The sequence below is a fragment of the Sphaeramia orbicularis genome, chromosome 15 (genome assembly GCF_902148855.1).
Source record: "Sphaeramia orbicularis chromosome 15, fSphaOr1.1, whole genome shotgun sequence".
Classification (NCBI taxonomy): Eukaryota; Metazoa; Chordata; class Actinopteri; order Kurtiformes; family Apogonidae; genus Sphaeramia; species Sphaeramia orbicularis.
This window is the reverse complement of record NC_043971.1, coordinates 50,680,279-50,700,595: the sequence shown is the minus strand read 5'-3', so window position 1 is coordinate 50,700,595 and position 20,317 is coordinate 50,680,279. Positions and strand designations below refer to the sequence as shown.

General features: G+C 39.1%; 1 protein-coding gene across 3 annotated transcripts in view; it reads right to left on the bottom strand.

Moving 5' to 3' along the window:
- LOC115433833 (spectrin beta chain, non-erythrocytic 5-like) overlaps positions 1-19,357 on the bottom strand; it is a 33,638-nt gene extending 14,281 nt beyond the window's left edge. For 2 of the 3 annotated variants that reach the window (XM_030155375.1, XM_030155377.1), the window contains exons 1-10: positions 19,225-19,357; positions 18,508-18,597; positions 13,119-13,235; positions 5,522-5,668; positions 4,908-5,099; positions 3,333-3,419; positions 3,045-3,163; positions 2,856-2,970; positions 2,057-2,134; positions 1,856-1,971 (exon numbers count right to left, since the gene is read on the bottom strand). In XM_030155375.1, coding sequence (XP_030011235.1) covers positions 1,856-1,971; positions 2,057-2,134; positions 2,856-2,970; positions 3,045-3,163; positions 3,333-3,419; positions 4,908-5,099; positions 5,522-5,668; positions 13,119-13,235; positions 18,508-18,567 — 1,031 coding nt within the window. In that variant the 5' untranslated portion in view covers positions 18,568-18,597; positions 19,225-19,357. The remainder of the gene's footprint in view (positions 1-1,855; positions 1,972-2,056; positions 2,135-2,855; positions 2,971-3,044; positions 3,164-3,332; positions 3,420-4,907; positions 5,100-5,521; positions 5,669-13,118; positions 13,236-18,507; positions 18,598-19,224) is intronic. The other variant, XM_030155376.1, reaches the window with a different exon arrangement.
- Between the last annotated feature and the right edge of the window lie 960 nt (positions 19,358-20,317).

Sequence of the window (20,317 nt, the reverse complement as noted above, 5' to 3'; positions counted from 1 at the left end):
TCCGCCTCCTAGTTCTGCATTTGGGTTTTGGGTTCGTACTAGCAGCATTACACCAGTGCACATATTATGCACACTTGGGTCTTCATGATAAAAAATCTAAAATCAATTGAATTATTTTTCACAATGTATTTTAGATCAGAATTCAAAAGTTGTTAATTTTTGCCTGATCTTTTAAATTCTGACCCATCAACTAAAATCATCACATTTCACACTCACCAAGGGAGTACAAAATGCACACAAACGAAACATTTTAGCATTTAACATTTGACCTAGCACAAAAAATAATAATGTGGTTGTATTGGTGTTAATCATTGGCATATGACAAGATGAAAAAATATAAAAAATAACTAATCCAATTTTTATGTAGAATATTGAAAAATAAAATGTTTTTTGTATAAAAAATATGGTTTGTTTACATTACAAACAGCATTTAAAAGGTTTAAAATATTACAGTTATTAAGTATTCGGTATTTTTGTTTTCAGCTGAAGTTAATTAAATACAAAACAAAAACTGAATGAAAAGCATTTTGCGCGGGATACTGGAAGTATAAAACAGCCAATACTGGATCAAATGGTCCTGAAAACCAAACAGCAGACTTTCTCCAAAACTTTCAGGAATTAATAAAAGGTTCTTGTTCATGCATCTGCAGATATTATATAATATCTGAGTGTTTCTGCAGAACTCGACACGCTCTAATGACTGTAATTAATGAGTCATTTCTTTAAAACACATTTACATAAACCTATTCCTATAAGTGTCAGGATCCATTAATGTCACAGTAACCTGCTTTACCAACTGAATGTTCTTGGAAATATGACGGATTGGACCAGAACCAGTCCAACACGTGGTCAAAGTCCAGAGAAGAAAAAACAGAAACAGGAGACGGAGGAGGCAACGCCCACACGTTAAACACAGCCAATCAGAACCAAAAACAACCGCCGGGTTTCACCAGTAAAAACAGAACGTACCATGTACTGGTACCGGTTCTGACCCGGTTTATGTGGACTTTCAGTGTCTTCATCAGCGTCTCCAGTTTATCCATGTGATGAAGTTCAATATGTGGCACAAAGTCTTAAAGTATGAACAAAATATAGTGAAAGTATATGACACTCTTAACATTCAGATGAAGTGATAATTTGGTTCATTTTATTGAGGATTTTGTTTCTTTTCTGTTCAATTTACCGAGTATGTTTGGCCATTTCTTAGACTATTCTGTTCCTTATTTATTATAAATTATTTGTTCATTTTTGTTCAATTTTATTTCCGTTTTTAAAAGAAAATTGAGTTTCTTTTTTGTTCACATTATTAATTTTTTTGTTTATTTTGGAAACAACTTTTTCAGGTTTTTTTTCTTTTTCAACCAATTCATTAAAAAAATCTTCAAATATTCCCGCCAGGAAAAGGTTTTATTTGACCTGATTTTGTCTTTGTTCAGTTTTTTAAATTATTATTTGTTTTCACAACTATTACATTCACAACTATATTCATTTTCTTTGTCATTTTCATTCCATTATTTTAAATGTCTTTTAAATTGGTTCATTTAATTGAATGTTTTTGTTCATTTTTGCCTATTTTATTAATTGGATATTTTAAATTACTCCTTCCCCTTGGACTGGGTTTTTATTTCACCTAATATTTGTTAATTTTTTAATTAATTAGTTCATTTTGTAGATTTCTTTTGGTTGGTTTTACTTAATTTAACCTTAGATCAGAGTCTTTGTGTTGTTCATCACTGATGTGTGTTTTCAGATATCAGACCTGGTTTGAGTCTGCGTCTCAGTGTTGGAAACATGTCCCACATTGTCCTCATCTGGTCTCTGAGGACCGGTCTCCCCTGTCTCCATGGAGTCTCACCTGAAAACCCTTTGGAGCTGCGTCCACCCGTCCTTCACCTCGCTGTGTTTCCGGGAGACGCCAGACGCCAGGACCGGATGCAGGTTGGACAGCTGGGACACGCTGACGTCCAGCATCTGCAGGACAAGGATGGACGTTAGACTCTGTGAGCGTCTCCACATCCAGACTCCACCTCTGCTGTAGTGAGGAGACGTTTCCTACCATGATCTGAGCGGCGAGGTCACGTATTTCCCGGTCTCCGACACCGTCGAGGTCTTTGGACAAGGATCTGCTTTTCCTCTGAATGAACAGAAATAAGACGTTGAAGACGGACAAAGCAATGAGGACATTTTTAAAACAGAGATAAGGACAGTTTAGGTTGGACTAAAACACATTTCCAGCGTTAGGCGGGGAGGCATCATAACAAAAAGAAAAACCCTCAAAATAAGCATATTTACAAGAAAAACTTGTAAGAGGGAAGTTTCATTATCAGGCTTCATTTGGTTTAATTTAATCGAAATTGTATTTTTTTACACCATACAATGTAAAATTGAAAGACAAATAAAGTCTAAGTTTAAGGTTAATTCCTATAATCACTAAAACCTTTTAATATAAAATCATTTACTGTATGTCACTGGAAAAAAAAAAGTACAATATGAACAAGAATCATGAATAAAATGATCAAAATATTCAATAAAATGAAAAAAGTTACAAGATGAAGAATAAAATTGAACAAAAAAATGAATAAAATAAGCAACAAGATATGAACAAAATAATGAAGAAAATTTAAAAAATCTGAAGAAAATAAACAATAAAATGAAAAAATAAGAAAATAAACAAGAATGAAAAATAAAAAAATAAAATAAGTAATAAAATGAACAAAATAAATCAGAACGAACCAGAAATGAACAAAATTGGAATAAAATACTAAAATAATCACTCATTCCGTCACTGCCTCCATGTTGTGTGTACTTTGTCGTATTTATGTCGTGTGCGTGTTGTCGTCTGTTTTGGGTTTTACCAGGTCGCTCATGGCTGACAGCGTGTTCTCCGCCTGCTGGTAGAACGTGGATACCTCCAGAGCCAGCTGAAGGTTCTGGTGGCAGTTCTTCAGATGCGACTGCACCCGGATCCACCTGAGCACAGACCACAAACAGAGTCAGTTCCAGACCGGGTCCGGGTCGGGACCGGCTTCGCGGACACCGCCTACATTTTATTGATGTGTTTCCTCCTGCTGATGATGTTTTTGCCATCTGTCTTCCCTTGTTTCTCCAGCTTCAGGGCCAAGTGGTTGATGTCTTCGTGGAGGGTTCTGTAGAGCTGCTCATCCTGCAGGGAAACGGAGAAACACCGTCCAAGTATGACCTCAGCCGTCTTTACCCTACCGCGGCTCTACTGTAAATAATTATTGGAAAATCTCCAGAAAATTGCAATATAAACCATATGGAGAAGCGATTTAGCACGGCGAAGGTTGTTAATGTTCCCTTCCAACACTCACCTGTTTCAGATCTAAAATCCTCCTGGTCAGCTGCATCTTGTCAACGTTCTCCCCGAGGACATCGACCAGTGACGGCTCCTCTTCCTGCTGGCACAAGAATCACAGACGCTGTTTAACGCTGCCATTTGTTCGGAACCCGACCATTATTTCTACCACAGGCAGTGGGATTACAGCGTATTATCCCTGCTACCAAAGGAGATGTTAAACAGAAACAGCCCCGAGCATCGGACTCAAGACTTTGAACCGGAACCGGTACCAGTTGGTGGAGGACAGTACGAAAACTGGGTGTGATGATGATGATGATGTGCTGGTCTGTTATCAGTCATCACTTCACATCTAAACCATATTCATCAGTGTGGAGGGAATCCAAACTGACCATCATGACTGACCCAGGTCAAATGGATCCAGTTGGTCCCAGTGGACTTTTAGTTTTTGGGTTTCTTGGATCCTTTTCCACATTTTTGTGCTTATATCATAATAAAAACTGATGTTAAATAGTGTATTTATTCTATTAAAGAATGTAAAGGACCTGCACGCTCTAAAACCATGTTCTTAAAGCTGCAGGAGTTTAAGGCTGTGTTCAGATTACAGCTAACTGTGGCCCAAATGCCATTTTTTTGCCCATATGTGACCTGTATCCGATCTGTTAAAGACAGTTTGAACACCACTAATCCAACCCAGACCACTTTCATATGTGGTCCTAAATCTGACCCAGACCACTTTCATATGTAGTCCTAACTCTGACCCAGACCACTTTCATATGTGGTCCTAAATCTGACCCAGACCACTTTCATATGTGGTCCTAAATCTGACCTAGACCACTTTCATATGTAGTCCTAACTCTGACCCAGACCACTTTCATATGTGGTCCTAAATCCGACCCAGACCACTTTCATATGTGGTCCTAAATCTGACCCAGACCACTTTCATATGTGGTCCTAAATCTGATCCGTATCTTTTTCCAATGTGACTTCAGTCTGAATGACCAGGTCGCAGTAATCCGACCTTTACGCCACTGAAATGCGACAAACATCACAATTCTGCGCCAAGACCAGCTGCCTCCATATTTCCTTCTGTAAATACAGTGTGTGTCTGCGTGGTCACATATTACATCAGGACCTCTTTAGTGCATGTGGGTCACTTCAGGGTCACATTCAGTTCAGACTCAAAACTGATAGAAGTTGCAATTAATGTAGAATATGAACCAACACACAAAAATTTGGATTTCACTTAAAAATCCAAATAGTGCATTCAGACCTGCTGTGTGAATGTAGTCTAAATCACCAGCACCGGTGAATCCATCTCACATCTAAGGAGGCAACATCATAATTAACCCCTGCCTGTCTGACAACACCTGGAATTGGACACAAACCTCTTCTACAGCCTGTAAACAGATTCCCCCAGGAGGAAGTACAAATCTGTCCTACTTTCAGACAATGTGATGAAAGAAAATTATGGGATCTATGATATAAAATGTTGAGTTTTCTCTTTTTCTTTAAATTCCGTTCAGCTCAGGGGCTACATGTGGTTGGATTTTAGACCTACAGAAGAGCCTTGTTCGTTCTTCAGATGTACCTTCTGTTTGATCCACGTCTCCAGTTTGTCCACCTTCCTGTTGAACTCCTGCAGATTCTTGGCTCCGCCCAAAGCCTTCGTCTGATTGGCTGCCATCTGTTTCAGGGTCTGCCACTGGTCTCGCAGTTGGCTGAGCCGTTTCTTCACCAGATCAGATGAAGGGTTGGTTTTACAAATCAACTGTTCACCCATCTGCACCAACAGGAGGAAAAAAAGGAAAAACATTCATCAGACAACGTCAAAACCTACGGAAAACAAAACCTACAGAAAATAAAACCTATGTCAAATGAAACTTACAGAAAAGAAAACCTACGGAAAATAAAATCTACAGAAAACAAAACCTACATCTAACATATAGCCTACGCAAGTCAAACCTTGAGGTATTACATGTGACACAACTTTTTAATTTCAACAGTGATTTTCGTCTTCATCCTCGTCTACATCACATCTCAAACTGTTCACATTATGTTTCAGTGATGTTGCTAATCTACCAATAGGCTACTTCCTGTTCCTGTGTGACGTACCTGGTACTTCCTGTTCCTGTGTGACCTACCTGGTACTTCCTGTTCCTATGTGATATACCTAGTAGTACTTCCTTTTCCTGTGTGACGTACCTGGTTCAGTTGGATGAGGGTGTTCTCGAAGTCTTTGAGGTCTCTGTGGAGGGTCTGCGAGGCCTCCTCCCAGTCCTGCAGGGGGCAGCGCTGGACATTACAGCCATCCTTGAGGTCCTGGAGCTTCCCTTTGATCCAAGCCTCCGCCTGCAGAACAGCAACAGAACGGAGATTGGTGAGACCATCCAGAAGAACAAAGCAAACATTACATCGTATCACATTACATCGTATATAATCCAGCCGAGTTAGTTGTATTCAACCATCAGAATGAAAACCACATCATCATGGTTCCAGACCCTGAATCAGATCCTTTCAGAGCAGTCCGGTTTAGTGTGTTTGTCTTGGGGTTTATTTTTGTTTATAATATTCACTTATTTTACTTGAATAAACATGTTTTCATTATAATCGTTGAATGTTCTACCTTTAAACCCACCTGTCTCTCACAACGTTCTCATCACACTGAATAAAAACTCAGAACTTTCATTCATTCATTTTCTGAACCCGCTTTATCCTCACGAGGGTCACAGGGGTCGCTTGGAGCCCATCCCAGCTACATAGGGGCGAAGGCGGGGTACACCCTAGACAAGTCGCCAGTTCATCGCAGGGCTGAACATATAGAGACAAACAATCACTCTCACATTCACACCTATGGACAATTTAGATTAACCAATTAACCTATCAGTGCATGTCTTTGGATGGTGGGAGAAAGCCGGAGAACCCGGAGAGAACCCACGCAGACACAGGGAGAACATGCGAACTCCACACAGAAAGGTCCCACCCTGTCGACTGGTGTTGGAATCAAACCCAGGACCTTCTTGCTGTGAGGCACGAGTGCTAACCACTGCACCACCGTGTCGCCCCAACTCAGAACTTGTTTCACAAAATTAAATCAAATAAAACTTTTAAAAAAGTAAAAACTAAATCATACAATGAAGACTAGGTATGGTTCGTCTGGCTTCATCTTCATCGTTTTCATCTTGTTTTGTCTTCATCACTTTCATCTGGTTTCATCTTCATCATCTTCATCTGGTGTCATCTTCATTGTTTTTATCATTTTGTCTTCATCGTTTTCATCTTCATCGTTTTCATCTGGTTTCATCTTCATCATCTTCATCTGGTTTCATCTTCATTGTTTCTATCTTGTTTTGTCTTCATCGTTTTCATCTTCATCGTTTTCATCTGGTTTCATCTTCATCACTTTCATCTGGTTCCGTCTTCACCGTTTTCATCTGGTTTCATCTTCATCATTTTCATCTGGTTTCATCTTCATCGTTTTCATCTTCATCGTTTTCATCGTTTTCCTCTGGTTTCATCTTCATCATTTTCATCTGGTTTCGTCTTTGTCATTTTCATCTTGTTTCATCTTTAGTGTTTTCATCTGGTTTCGTCTTTGTCGTTTTCATCTTGTTTCATCCTTTACAACTGACACCTCTCTCCATTTCACATGGTTTGTTGATGTAAACATGTATAAAATCTTCTCCAGTTGCATTTGCTTTAGAGGTTCATTCTTGTATCATATTACTGTTGTGAATTTAGTGTAGTGACCTATTTTGTGTCCAGAGTTTAGGAGAAGCAGCTGTAGTATAATATGTATCACTCCTCTGACATGTCTCCGACGTCCATGTTGGTCACAAACATGTCCCTCCCACCTGATCTGAGCTCTGACTAATGCAGACGCTGCCAGAAAAGCAGAGACGAAAACTGAGGTAATGGAGTCCAGGCTCTCACCAACAGAAACCTCTGCTCTACATAACATGACACTGGAGAACAAAGTGCCGGTGCTAATGTGTCTGAAGCTCCGTGAAAACCAAAGCCAGGACAAAGTACAGAGCGCTCGCTTTCCCGATCAGCAGAAACGATACCGTACATATGAAACAACAACCTGAAGTTCACCCAAAACAGTACACAACATTTTAGAAATAAGGAAAAAAATCTTCTTCAGTCTGCATGTGCAAATATAAAAACAATCCATCACAATCTGAACAGAAAAAGATCCATCACATAACGCAGGGGTGTCAAACTCATGTTAGTTCAGAGGCCACATACAGCCTAATATGGTATAAAGGGGGAACTTATAAATAATGTCAACTCCAAAGTTTTCTCTATGTTTTTGAGTGAAATAGTCACATTTTGTAATGAAAATGATCACATCTACAAACTGTACTTGAACATAACACAAACAAATATGAACCTGAAAATTCTTTTAAAAAAATAAGTGCAATTTTAACAATATGACACCTCAGTTTATAATTTATACATGTGCATCACAACTTACAGATCAACAAATACACAAAACATTCAGTAATATTCAGAATATTGTTAAAATTAGACAAACTACTCTTAAGACACTTCAGGTTCTTCATATTTGTTCAGGTTATTCACATTTTTTGTGAAGTCTGTAAATGTAAACACTGTGAAATTTAACTTATAAAAAAAACAAAAAACAAAAAAAAACAGGAAAATTTGCAGTTTTCATGATTTATAGTTTATTATGATAGCATTTTACTGGTCTGACCCACTTTAGATTGAATTGACCTAAAATGATTATAACATCCTTGATTGTTAATATCTTCAGTGTCATTTTTGCATTTCACAAATTCATCCCACGGGCCAGACTGGACCCTTTGGCAGGCCGGTTTTGGCCCCCGGACCACATGTTTGACACCTTTGACATAAAGAATAAATGTATCATCATAATCCCAAACAAGCTACTGAAATGCAGCTACTCATAAATAAATACAAATACTACATAAGGTATTTTATCACACCATAACACACATACATGGATGTTTCTCTGCACATTCTGCTGTGGCTGAGATCAGTCAAGACCAATTATTATCTCCATTAATGTCAGATCATTATTTCTTTACATAATGAAAACTGCAAATTTTCCTCTGTTTGTTTTTTTTTTTTTTAAGTTAAATTTCACCGTGTTTACATTTACAGACTTCACAAAAAATGTGAATAACCTGAACAAATATGAAGAACCTGAAGTGTCTTAAGAGTAGTTTGTCTAATTTTAACAATATTCTGAATATTACCGAATGTTTTGTGTATTTGTAGATCTGTAAGTTGTGATGCGCATGTATAAATTAAAAACTGAGGTGTAATATTGTTAAAATTGCACTTATTTTTTTTAAAAAATAATTTTCAGGTTCATATTTGTTTGTGTTACGTTCAGTACAGTTTGTAGATGTGATCATTTTCATTATGGACTTTGACTTTTTTTTTCACTAAAAAACATAGAGAAAACTTTGGAGTTGACATGAGATAGATAGAAAATTGATATTTTCTGTCTATCTCATGTCAACTCCAAAGTTTTCTCTGTTTTTGAGTGAAAAAAAAGTCAAATTCCATAATGAAAATGACAGACAGATAGAAAGTATCTGTCTATCTATCTATCTGTCTGTCTGTCTGTCTGTCGTACACACACCACCACACACAACACATTTACACAACCAAGAAAGGACACTGATTCATACTACCTGCTCAGTTAGGACATTTTGATTCCTTTGTACATTACATGCCATATATCTTAACCCCCCCGTTCCCTCACATTATGATGTATTAATGTAAATGTAAATATCGTATATTATTGTACAGAAATGTCCTTGTCACTTGGTGCCACTTCAATAAAGGTTATGGGAAAAAAAAGTGAAGGACAGATTTAATGAATGAGTCGATGGAAATTGATGCTACTGAATGTGCATTGTCTTTTCGAAAATTCAACAGGATTTGTGACGCATTTAGATTGAAACGTGTCTGGTAAACATTATTAACTCACGACGCCTTTTATTTTGGTTTCATTTGGATTCTGAGACGTCAGTGACGGAGTGAAAAGAACCTCCAAAACTACTGGACGCAGTCACTAAACAACTTGTTGGTCCCGATCGTAACGTGACGTCAGCTGTTCTCTGAGAGGCAGGTCATTAACTTTACAAGGCCCCGGGGCAGTCGAGGTATTTCTGGGTCTGAACAGAAGGAAAAGAGCTGGACAAACAGGCCCGGCCCTATCTGTTCACAGCATGACCTCATCCAGGAAGTCCACCATCCCCTTGTTTCTTCCCGTCGCTCTCCACAACAATGGTCTGTTTATCGGCGTATACACTCGAGCCTCAGTCTGCGCTCAAAGAATAGACTGAAGCATCGAGTTCAGGCTCTGCTCATGACTTAATGTGAAAAATGTGATATGCATGAACATAACTGAGTAGGAATGGACTGAGATCAACAGCCGTATTGTGTCATCTGTCTGTTTACGATCGTCATAAAGTATTCAATAATAACGCAACAGGATGAAAACAATGCAAAGAAAACACAAAACAAGATGAAAACGGTGCAAAAGACAAAACGAAAATAAGTCAAAACTCCAAAACAACTCCAAAACGGGATGTAAACGACAAAAAAGACGAAAAAAACTAAACAACGAAAATGGTGCAAATGAGAAAAAAAAATTAAATGAAAACATAAGGGACAAAAACACACAAAACAAAACAAAAATAACCCAATAATAAAAAAAAAACTCCAAAATGGGATGAAAATTACATAAAGAACCAGAAAAACAGGAAGAAAGGTTAAAACTATGCAGTGAGATGCAAACAACATGAGAAAAACAACGCAAAAGACAAAAAACGACAGAAACAACAAAAAAAATTATATAACAATATGTAAAAGACAAAAGAAGAAAACAACAAACTGTTTGTGTGGAACATGTGTAACAGGTAATATTTATATATCTGATGTATCTGAGTATTAAATCAACACTAATTCATACTTTTAAAATACAAATATATAATATTCTTGAGAGACCCTAAACCCCTCATGTGTCAATGCCTCTGGATAAAGATTAAACGGATCAGAACTGACAGCGACAGTGGCACCAGGAGAACATGGAGCTGGTCTTCATGACATGGACCCACTCCAAACCTCTGCTGACATGTTTGTTACTGTTGTCAGACACTTTTCAGATCACTGCCCTCTAGTGGACAGACGGCTTAACATCCAAGAACAGACAGAACATAGACACAGACATCTGTGTAAGAATGTAAAAGGAACAGAAGTGAGTCTTTAGGATGGAGAACCTTAAACTGTGAAACTGGATGCACAGTTTTAGTCAAATACCACCACATTTTCTCAGAGGACTCAACCGTGGACTGGACGCTGGTCTGAGACGGTCAACACTGAGACATTCGGCCCCAGACCGAGACTCTTTAGGGGAAACTTTAGGGGCCTTTAAAAGTCTGTACCTGGAAAACCCACTTCCACTTCCACACAGGCCAAATGACACTGGAATAACACGTTTCCATCAGTGTGAAACGAGGTCCCCGGGCATCACAGCCTGAGTTTAAAGCAACTCATTTTAGTACAGGGGCCAAATTCAGCCACATTTGGTCTGAAATGGGCCAGACCCGTAAAATAATAACACAATAATATATGAATAATGTCAACTCCAAACTTTCCTTACATGATGAAAATGTTTACATCTACAAACTATTTTTTAAAACGATGTGGATAACATGAACAACCTAATTTTCTTAAGAAAAATGAGTGCAATTTTAACAATATTCAGCCTCAGTTTATCATTTCCACATGTTCATTCTAATGTACAGATCACAGTGGATCTACAAACATAGACCTTTAATAACAGACAGAATATTGTTAAAAATACACTTCTCTCAAATGTCAGTTTCCCTTAAGGTTGTTCAGGTTATTTAGGTTTTTTGTGGAATGATAGTTTGTTTTAGTGTAAATGTGGGAAAATTGCATGAAAATGTTTATATTTACATAGAGAAAAAGGAGTTGTGAGTATTTATAGATTATTATTATAATATTTTACTCATCTGTACGTGGAACCTGAACTGAAATTTTTGTGAATTTCTTCAGTGCAATTTTTGCATTTCACAAATTCATCCCACTGGCCGGACTGGAACCTTTGGGGGCCCGGTTTTGGCCCCCGGGCCGCACATCTGACATCCCTGGTTTAAAGTCAGTGCAGTTAAAACAGAACAGGCTTTTCCTTCAAACAGCAGCACAAACACTGACCCCAGATCAGAGCAAACGGCTGCTCACTCTGTGAACATTAACAACGTTCTACAGAGACGTTTTCAACACATGAATACATCACACTCTGTTTCCTTCAACACGTCCAGAGTTAACGTCTTATTACTGGAAGTAAACGACCGAACGCCGGGGACAAAGTCTGACGACACAGCCGAGCGCTGAACAAAATGTCCCCGAGTCGAACCCGGTGAAAAACAGGCCTGGATGGAAGGGCTGAAGCAGCGCTGAGATAACAGCAGCAGTGGAGCTGCTTGGCTGAGCCTCCCCGGGCCAAAGGCGTGAAGGGACCCAGCCAAACAATGATCTCATCCCCAAATAATTGCTTCACTTGTGGCGGTTTCCCCTCCCTCTCCTCCCTCTCCTCCCTCTGAACACAGCAAATACAGTTCTCGGGACTAAATAAGAACCAGGACATATTTAGTGCTGGTTCTCTGCAGGGTCATACATAACCCTGCAGCCGGTCCTGTTGGACATGTCTGTCCATTCACCTCACTGAGGGACAGGAGGTCTACGGAAGAGACGCAACAGGACCCGAACAACAGGAGGAGAAAAGGATGGAAAAGACAAAACACAACAACTTTACTGGAGGCACAAGTGAGGATTTTCAAAGTTAGATCATACTTAAAACAATTTAATGAAAAATTAGTTCAATAAAATTACTTAAAACCAATGTGAAAAACGTCATGAAAAGCATCACGACAAAACTATCCTAAAAGACATGAGATAAAAAGAAGAAAAAAGAGAGACAAAAAAAACAACAACTAGATGACAACAATGTTTTTTTCATTTACACTAGTGGAGATTTGAGCTTTTATAGGGTATTTGTTTCTTGTGAAAACAATGAAACAAAATGCAAAAAAACAAAAACATAACCATGAAACAAGACATTAAACGTAAGTGTTTGACGGTGGAAAAGTCAGTGCGTTTGACATGTTAGTTTCATGTGTCAGTTTTAGAAACCACTGCTAATGTTTTCTTTATCCATGACACGGCTCTTTATTTAATTTAACTCAACAACAAAAAAGTCAATAGAATCTACTCATTATGATGGAATTTTGCAACATTTGGTTCCAATAAGACTTCAGATAGATTTTTAGGTCTTGAGCTGCAAATGTTTGGGAGCAAATGCATAAAAGTGTGACTTTCACACCAGTGCAGATTTGACTGTTTTAAAGGTTCTTTTTGCAGAAACAATGTAGCTATATGCAACAAGAAAAACATGATGTAAAGACACAAAAGTAAAAACACTAAACAGTTTTTTCAAAGTGGGAAAGTTGTTTCTGTGTTGGATGTGTTAGTGGGTTTTAGAAGTAATTGGATTCAATAAAATCCACACATTATGACGTTTGTCCTGATGAGGAACAAATGCATTAAAGTATAATGTTCTGGATCTTTCCAGTTTCACTTGTTGCTTTGACGTCAGTAAAGGAAACAGATTCTAAATATTGTCTAAATGTTTCAGTGGTTAAATGTTCATGAGTGGAAGAAGAACGGCAGCTGACACATTTCATTTACTTCCACAACCTGGATCCTGGTTTACCTGCAGAACCTCCCTGTTGAAAAGCGAGTTCCGCTGAGTGAAGCCGTCGCTCTGGGATGGAACACCCGGCCACACCTCCGTCGGACGCTCCGTCATCTGGGGTTCAACTGAGGAAACCTGCGCAAACCAAAACACAGCAGCAGTGTTAGCGCAATGACACCAACACAATCTGAAGACCACAATCTGAAGACCACAATCTGAAGTCTACAATCTGAAGTCTACAATCTAAAGACCACAATCTGAAGACCACAATCTGAGGTCCACAATCTGAAGACCATAATCTGAAGACCACAATCTGAAGTCTACAATCTAAAGACCACAATCTGAAGACCACAATCTGAGGTCCACAATCTGAAGACCACAATCTGAAGTCTACAATCTGAAGACCACAATCTGAAGACGAAAATCTGAAGTCTACAATCTGAAGACCACAATCTGAGGTCCACAATCTGAAGTCTACAATATAAAAAGACCACAATCTGAGGTCCACAATCTGAAGTCTACAATCTGAAGACCACAATCTGAGGTCCACAATCTGAAGACCACAATCTGAAGACCACAAGCTGAAGTCTACAATCTGAAGACCACAATTTGAAGTAGGGCTGCATGATTCTAAATCAAAATCAGATTTTTTAATTAGGATGATTTTTAAGAAAGGGAAATCATAAAATTGATTTCATCTTTCTCGCGCCTCCGGGCTGCGCGCTTTTGTGGACTACCGTAGGCTCTTCCTCGTATCAGTGACAGCAGTCTTTCACAGAAGTCTGTGTAATGACCACGGATGTTAAATCTGTTAATGAGCCCACAGTACATACAGTTATATAAGCCGTTGCTTCACGTACGGCTCCCACAATTGAAAAATATCGTCTTCTTCCGATCCGGGTCTGGGTCGTGGGGTCAGCAGCCTCAGCAGAGGAGCCCAGACTGCCCTCTGCCCAGACCACCAGCTCCAGGGACATTATCCCTCCAGCGTGTCCTGGGTCGGTCTCTTCCACGCATGGATCCCCCAGTTTAAATAGAACGCATGGGGATCACTCATATTACGTGGTCCATGCACGACTGATGCCTGTCACTGACTTACATTGGAATCACTTCTGTGGGCCCAGACACCCCAAAAAGGAAAATTTTTTTTTTTTTTTTCTAATTACTTTAGTCCTCTTACTTGCTAAATTTTTCATTCACAAATTTAAGTTCTGGAACACAAAACCAAATATTTATTTTTTGAAAGCTGCTGAACTTTATCCAAAGCTGTTAGATAAATCTGGAACCAAAAAGGCTATAAAAATCATCAGTATTTGCTCTGATTTGGACATTGTATTATAGTGTATTCCCCCTGGCAAACCTGTGTTTTTTTCTTGTTGTATACATTATTTGTATACTCTACTTCATTTTAAAGATTTAATGAAGAAAAAATAAACTTCTGTGGGTTCATCACATGATACCATCACAGATTTGAGGTCAGAGCAGTGCCTTGCATTGCGGGCTGCTCACAAAAACGACATGCTGACTTCTGTTGTCTTTTGTAGTTTTACCCAAAAATCGAAATCGAAAGTTGAGTTTTTAGAGGACAACAATCTGGATTTTTTTTTTTTTGCCAAAATCGTGCAGCCCTAATCTGAAGTCCAGCTGTGAGAGTAAATAAACCTTGAGGAGATGCTAAGTGGCCTCCTGTTCACTACACCTTCTTTCTCCAAACAGAGACGTTCTAAACACGTGTCAAACAAAACGCCACCGTCAGCGCGATGTGACATGAAGCGAACACGCCTGGAACCACTTCGGACCAGGAAACATCTGGACTCAAGTAGGAAGCAGAACTGGATGTGTCCCGCTGGATTTACTTCAGCGTCACATGGAAAGACCTCACCTTTCCAGAGCTGGGGCTCTCATCAGTCTATCAGTGATTATCTGCATAAATGTCCAACCTTTGTCTGCACAGTGTAAAGGAAGTGATGAAGGAACCAGACATGAGTGGTTCAATGAAACTCAGAGAAAACAACAAACAGGTGGAACAAGGTTCAAATAAACGGATTTAACAAAATGAAAAAAGTCACAAGAGGAAAATGATGGAAAAGATGAACAGAATGAGACAAAAATAAAGAAATAAGCCAAGAACAAAGCAAAAGATGAAAACAATGAAGACCCAACAAAAGGAAAAACAACAAATAGGAAAATAATGCAAAATATGCAAAACATGTGACAAGAAAAAATGAAAATAATGTAAAAGACATAAAATGAAAATGATGTAGAAGCAAAACGTCTCAGATTTTGTGACTCAGTTCTTACTTTCAGTTCAGTTCTTAATAAACAAAATGAAAATGACATAAAAGAAGAAAGGAAAGTAGTTGTGTGAAATCACTCATGAAAGACACAACAGAAAAACAGAATAAAAAATGACAGAATGAAAAGGGATGAAAATGAAAAGAATTAACAAAATGAAAACAAAAAGAAACAAGATAGAAGATGCAAAAAAACTAAGTAAAGAAAATGAATCAAATGAAAACAATGTAAAAATAATAGATGATAAAAACATAAAATTATGTAAAAGTTATTTGCCTCTAAACTACATTCATCCTATAAAACCTAAACCAAGCACTAATTGAAAATGTTTAACAGTGTTTATTCATTCATTTTATCAATACACGTCAATAATTACGGTAAATTGCACTGCACCTTCAGTGAATTTGCTGAAAAAGTCCATTTTTCTTCATTTTTCTGTTTTGATATAGTAACCTTATATTAACTCTGAGCTGTAATGAACATCTACATGATCAGTGAATGTAATATAAGAAAATACATGATTTACACTGAAAAATGCAAAATACAGAGGATAAGATTAGAATAGATGTTGATAAATCACTAAGGTTAAATGGAGAGAAAAGATAATTTGGAATAGTTCTAGGTCTTTAGGGGTTAAACCAGATGAAAACAACATAAGCATTTGTTTTTTTATGGTTGTAAACTATTCTTTATGGTCAGAACAGATAAACACTGACAAAAGCTGTGAGATGATCATCTTTAACACAAAAGCAAAGTGAAATATTTATGGTGATAATCACATCTGCTTTTCAGGCCCATCCCTCCTTCAGATGCTTTAAACCACAGGTGTCAAACATGTGGCCCGGGGGCCAAAACTGGCCCTCCAAATCTGGCCCATGGGATGAAGATAATAACAATCAATTAACAATCAATCAGTTTAGTTCAGGTTCCACATTCAGACAAATTCGATCTCAAGTGGATCAGACCAGTAAAACACTATCCTATACTAGAAATAATGACAACTATGCATTTTTATTTTTGTTTTAGTGTAAAAAAAATAAAAAAAGTAAAATTACATGAAAATATTTCCATTTACTTTGACAAAAAATGTGAATAACTTGAACAAATATGAACAACCTGAAATGTCATCATCAGAGAAGCACCATTTTAACAATATTCTGCCTGTTACTAAATTTTTGGTGTATTTGTAGATCCACTGTGATCTAAAAGTTATAATGTACATGTGTAAATGAGAACCTGAGGCATAATATTGTTACAATTGGACTAATTTTTCCTCAATAAATTCCAGTTTTTTCATAGATGTTCACATTATTCACACATTTTTAAAGGATAGTTTGTAGATGTAAACATTTTCATAGTGTACTTTTTTCATTCTAAAACACACAGAAAGGTTTAGAGTTGACATTATTTACAGGTTATTACAGTGTTTTTCAACCTTGGGGTCAGGACCCCACATGGGGTCGCCTAATTAAAATTGGGGTCACCTGAAATTTCTAGTAATTAATAAAAATAAAAACTTAGTAATAAAAATCCGTGCTGAGTTGACAGAGCCAATCCCAATCCATATCAGGCAAACTGTGGTTGTGAAACTGCAGCACTGTGGTTCTGTTTATCTGTCAAATGTTCATTGTGGTCAGTTTCAGATGCTGCAGCTCTTTCATAATTCATAGTTTCAGTTCTTGTTTGTTCAGTATTAATTGTCAGCCTTGTAAATCCAAGCTGGACTGACTGTACATATCCTGACCAAGGAAAATCCAATTCTCCCTTTGTGCAGTAATTTACACCTGGTTTTACTGCCTCCGTCCACAATAATATACATTATATAGACTAAATGTGTCTAAAATTAACATTTATTTGTAACATAGTATAGCAAACTATTACATGACCAAAAACAAATTAATTTTAGCAAAAAAACAATGTCTCCATTTCGAATGTTTGGGGTTGCCAGAAATTTGTGATGTTAAAATGGGGTCACGAGCCAAAAAAGGTTGGGAACCAGTGGGTTATTATGTTATTATTTTACTGGTCTGGCCCACTTCTGATTATACTGGGAGGATGAGGCCCCTGAACTAAAATGAGTTTGACACCTCTGCTTTAAACCATCGTCCTCTCAGCGTCCTGACTGAACAGACGGTCACGTTGGCGTCCTGTCCGGGTTAAGGACTGAACGCCGCTGTAGGTGAGTCCTGTGGTTGTGGACTCAAAGGGGAAATGAGGCCAGTGCTGTGTCACAGTGTTATTCTACCCAGCCTCCTCCTTTTGTTAACATCTTCCCTGACCTCATGTTTTCCAGCCCTGCCTTCATCCCCAGGCTGACGACTTCAGCGGGGACCGGGCCAAGTCCTGCCGCTGTCAACAGAACCCTTAGCCTGCAGCCACCGGCGGCTTTCATCCCACACCGACAGCAGTGCGGCAGCAGCCAAAGCATCTGAGAAGAAACTGGTTTAACCCACGAAGACCCAAAAAGCAACTGGTGACCAAAAGCATCTACTGATCTAAACTGTTTAATACCTGTTGATCCACTACTCCTGTCAATATATGTCAATAATTGGTGTAAAATACAGTTCTTCATCTTTTCATGGTCATCAGATATGACCATATTGGACATTCAGAGGCTTCGTAGTTACCGTGGAAACACCGTCACCTTCTACAACATTGATTCACCAGTAAAACCAATGGAGTTGGATCAGTGACAGTGTTTGTAGACACTTGTTTTTACATTCAGTTGTTGATGCCTTTGCTGAAAAAGTCACTTTTTCTTCAGTTTTGTCTGTTTCTGATATAACAACCCTCAACTTTAATCTGAGCTTTTATGAACATCTACACGATCAATAAATTAAGTACAGAAAAAATACCTGATTTTCACTGAAAAAATGTAAAATACAGAGGATAATATAATAAACAGTGATGAATCACTAAAGAAAGGTTAAATAGAGAGAAAAATTCATTGGGGAAGTGACATCAAAGTAGCACTGGGTCTTCATGGGTTAAGTTCTGGAGAAAACATGATGTATGACTTCACCTCCTCAAGTACAGACGGATCTAAATACGGACCCAGTGCATCTGAAAACACCAGCACATGCACAACAACACACTCTGACTGAGCTCGTACCTGTCCAATGTGCTGATCCTGGGTCAGCTTCAGCCCGGTTTGTCCCGGTGTTGGCCTCATCTTGTCACCGCCGTCTTTTCTGAGTAAAACCTGAACAGTCCAACGTTTCAGACAGAAAAGAGACAGGTTTTTATGATGACAAACGTGAAATTCATGAAATCAATGACCAACAAAACCGACTGAATGACTTTTCTTTTCAGGTTTTGTCTTAATCTTTTTATGAGCTCCAGCTTTTCCAAAGTTTTGTCTACAGCTTGGAAATAAAACAAAACTATTTAATGAAAAATGTCTCCACTGATTCACAGTGAACCTCCACGTTTAAGAACACCAAAGAGAAACATGCAGCTTCTTGGAAAAAGTAATTAAATATGTTTCCAATAATTAAAATCAAAGTTTATACATTCCTCTGATGAAACATCCTCATAATTCTGAGGAAAATGGCATCGTTACTTCATACATTTGCAAAACTTTGTAAAAGTTGGAGCCTTGATTCACATTTTGTTAAAACAATACATAGAGAGTTTAATTACTTTTAAATGTTTTAAAGTAAGAAAACTCCATTAAAATGATAATAAATCAGTATAATTTGGCCTTCTTTCACCGAAAACTGTGCCTCCTCCTGTGCTTGTTTCTTATGGTTTTATTTATGTATTCGTTACAGATGTATTTGATCTGTTTTTCCTGTGGATCAAACTGGTGTCGTTGCCTTTTTCTTACCTTGAAGTGAGAGTTGGGTTTATTCTCACAGCTCACGCCTACGATCCGGGGCAGATGTGTTTCTGCCGAGCTGCTGCTGATGTTGTTGTTGTTGTTGTTGTTTTCTGATGTGGACCCGGTCGCTGACAGACGTCCCACCTTGTCCTCGGACCCATCCCCACTCCCAGAGATGGTGATCTTTTGATGGACCTGGACACAGCGGAGGAACCCGATGCCACATTCTGGTTCAGGTGGTCCTCAGCCGCCATGTCCTCCTGGTGGCATTTGACCTGCTTCACAATGGGTGAGACCAGACAGGGTCCATGGGCACAGACTTGGGACCGGCTCAGGTACAGAGAGTTCAGGTTGTGCTGGATGCAATTATCCAGGCTCTGGTTCTGCAGATACGTCTGCGTAAAGTCCTGGCATTTGGACCCGGCCGGGACCGACAGCCTGGTCCCGATGGTGAAGGGCTGAACCTTCCTAACGATGCTTTCAGACATGTCCCACGTCAAAGTCAAAGTCCTGCAGTCCAGAGTAAAGTCCAGCTCATGCCTCCTGTGTTCAGCCTCCTCACTCCAGCTCTGCTCGTCCAGTCTGAGTTCAGCAGCGACTGAAGCTGAACTGAGTCTGGGGGGGGGGGGTTCAGTTCTCCACCTTCTTGTGCATGTTGAGAATGCACAGCACGCAGCCCAGCACAGCTTCCTTGGACTCCTGGGATCGGACACGGTCCCAGACGTAGCGGAGCGCTGTGCCGAGGTGGGCAGCGCCCGATGAGAGGCTTCTCCGCAGGAACTGAAGCGCCGACCCGGCCAGTCTGCTGCCGACAAGCCTGAGAACCAGGGAGCGCAGCAGGATGAAGACTGCTGGCATGACGCCGGACTGCGCTGAGCTACAAAAGAGGAGGAGGAGGAGGGGGAGCAGAGGGCTGGTTCACAGAGGAGATGAAGTCACCACCTCCCTCTCTGACAGAGTGGAGAGCCTGGCTGTCAAAACTTCCCCTCTGAACCCCAACTCTCCCTAGATAAGAGGCAAGGAGTCATGAAGTCACAGACCTCTGTCAGACCTGTTCAATCACAGCTTATCCCCTATGAGCTAATATCCCACTCCAACA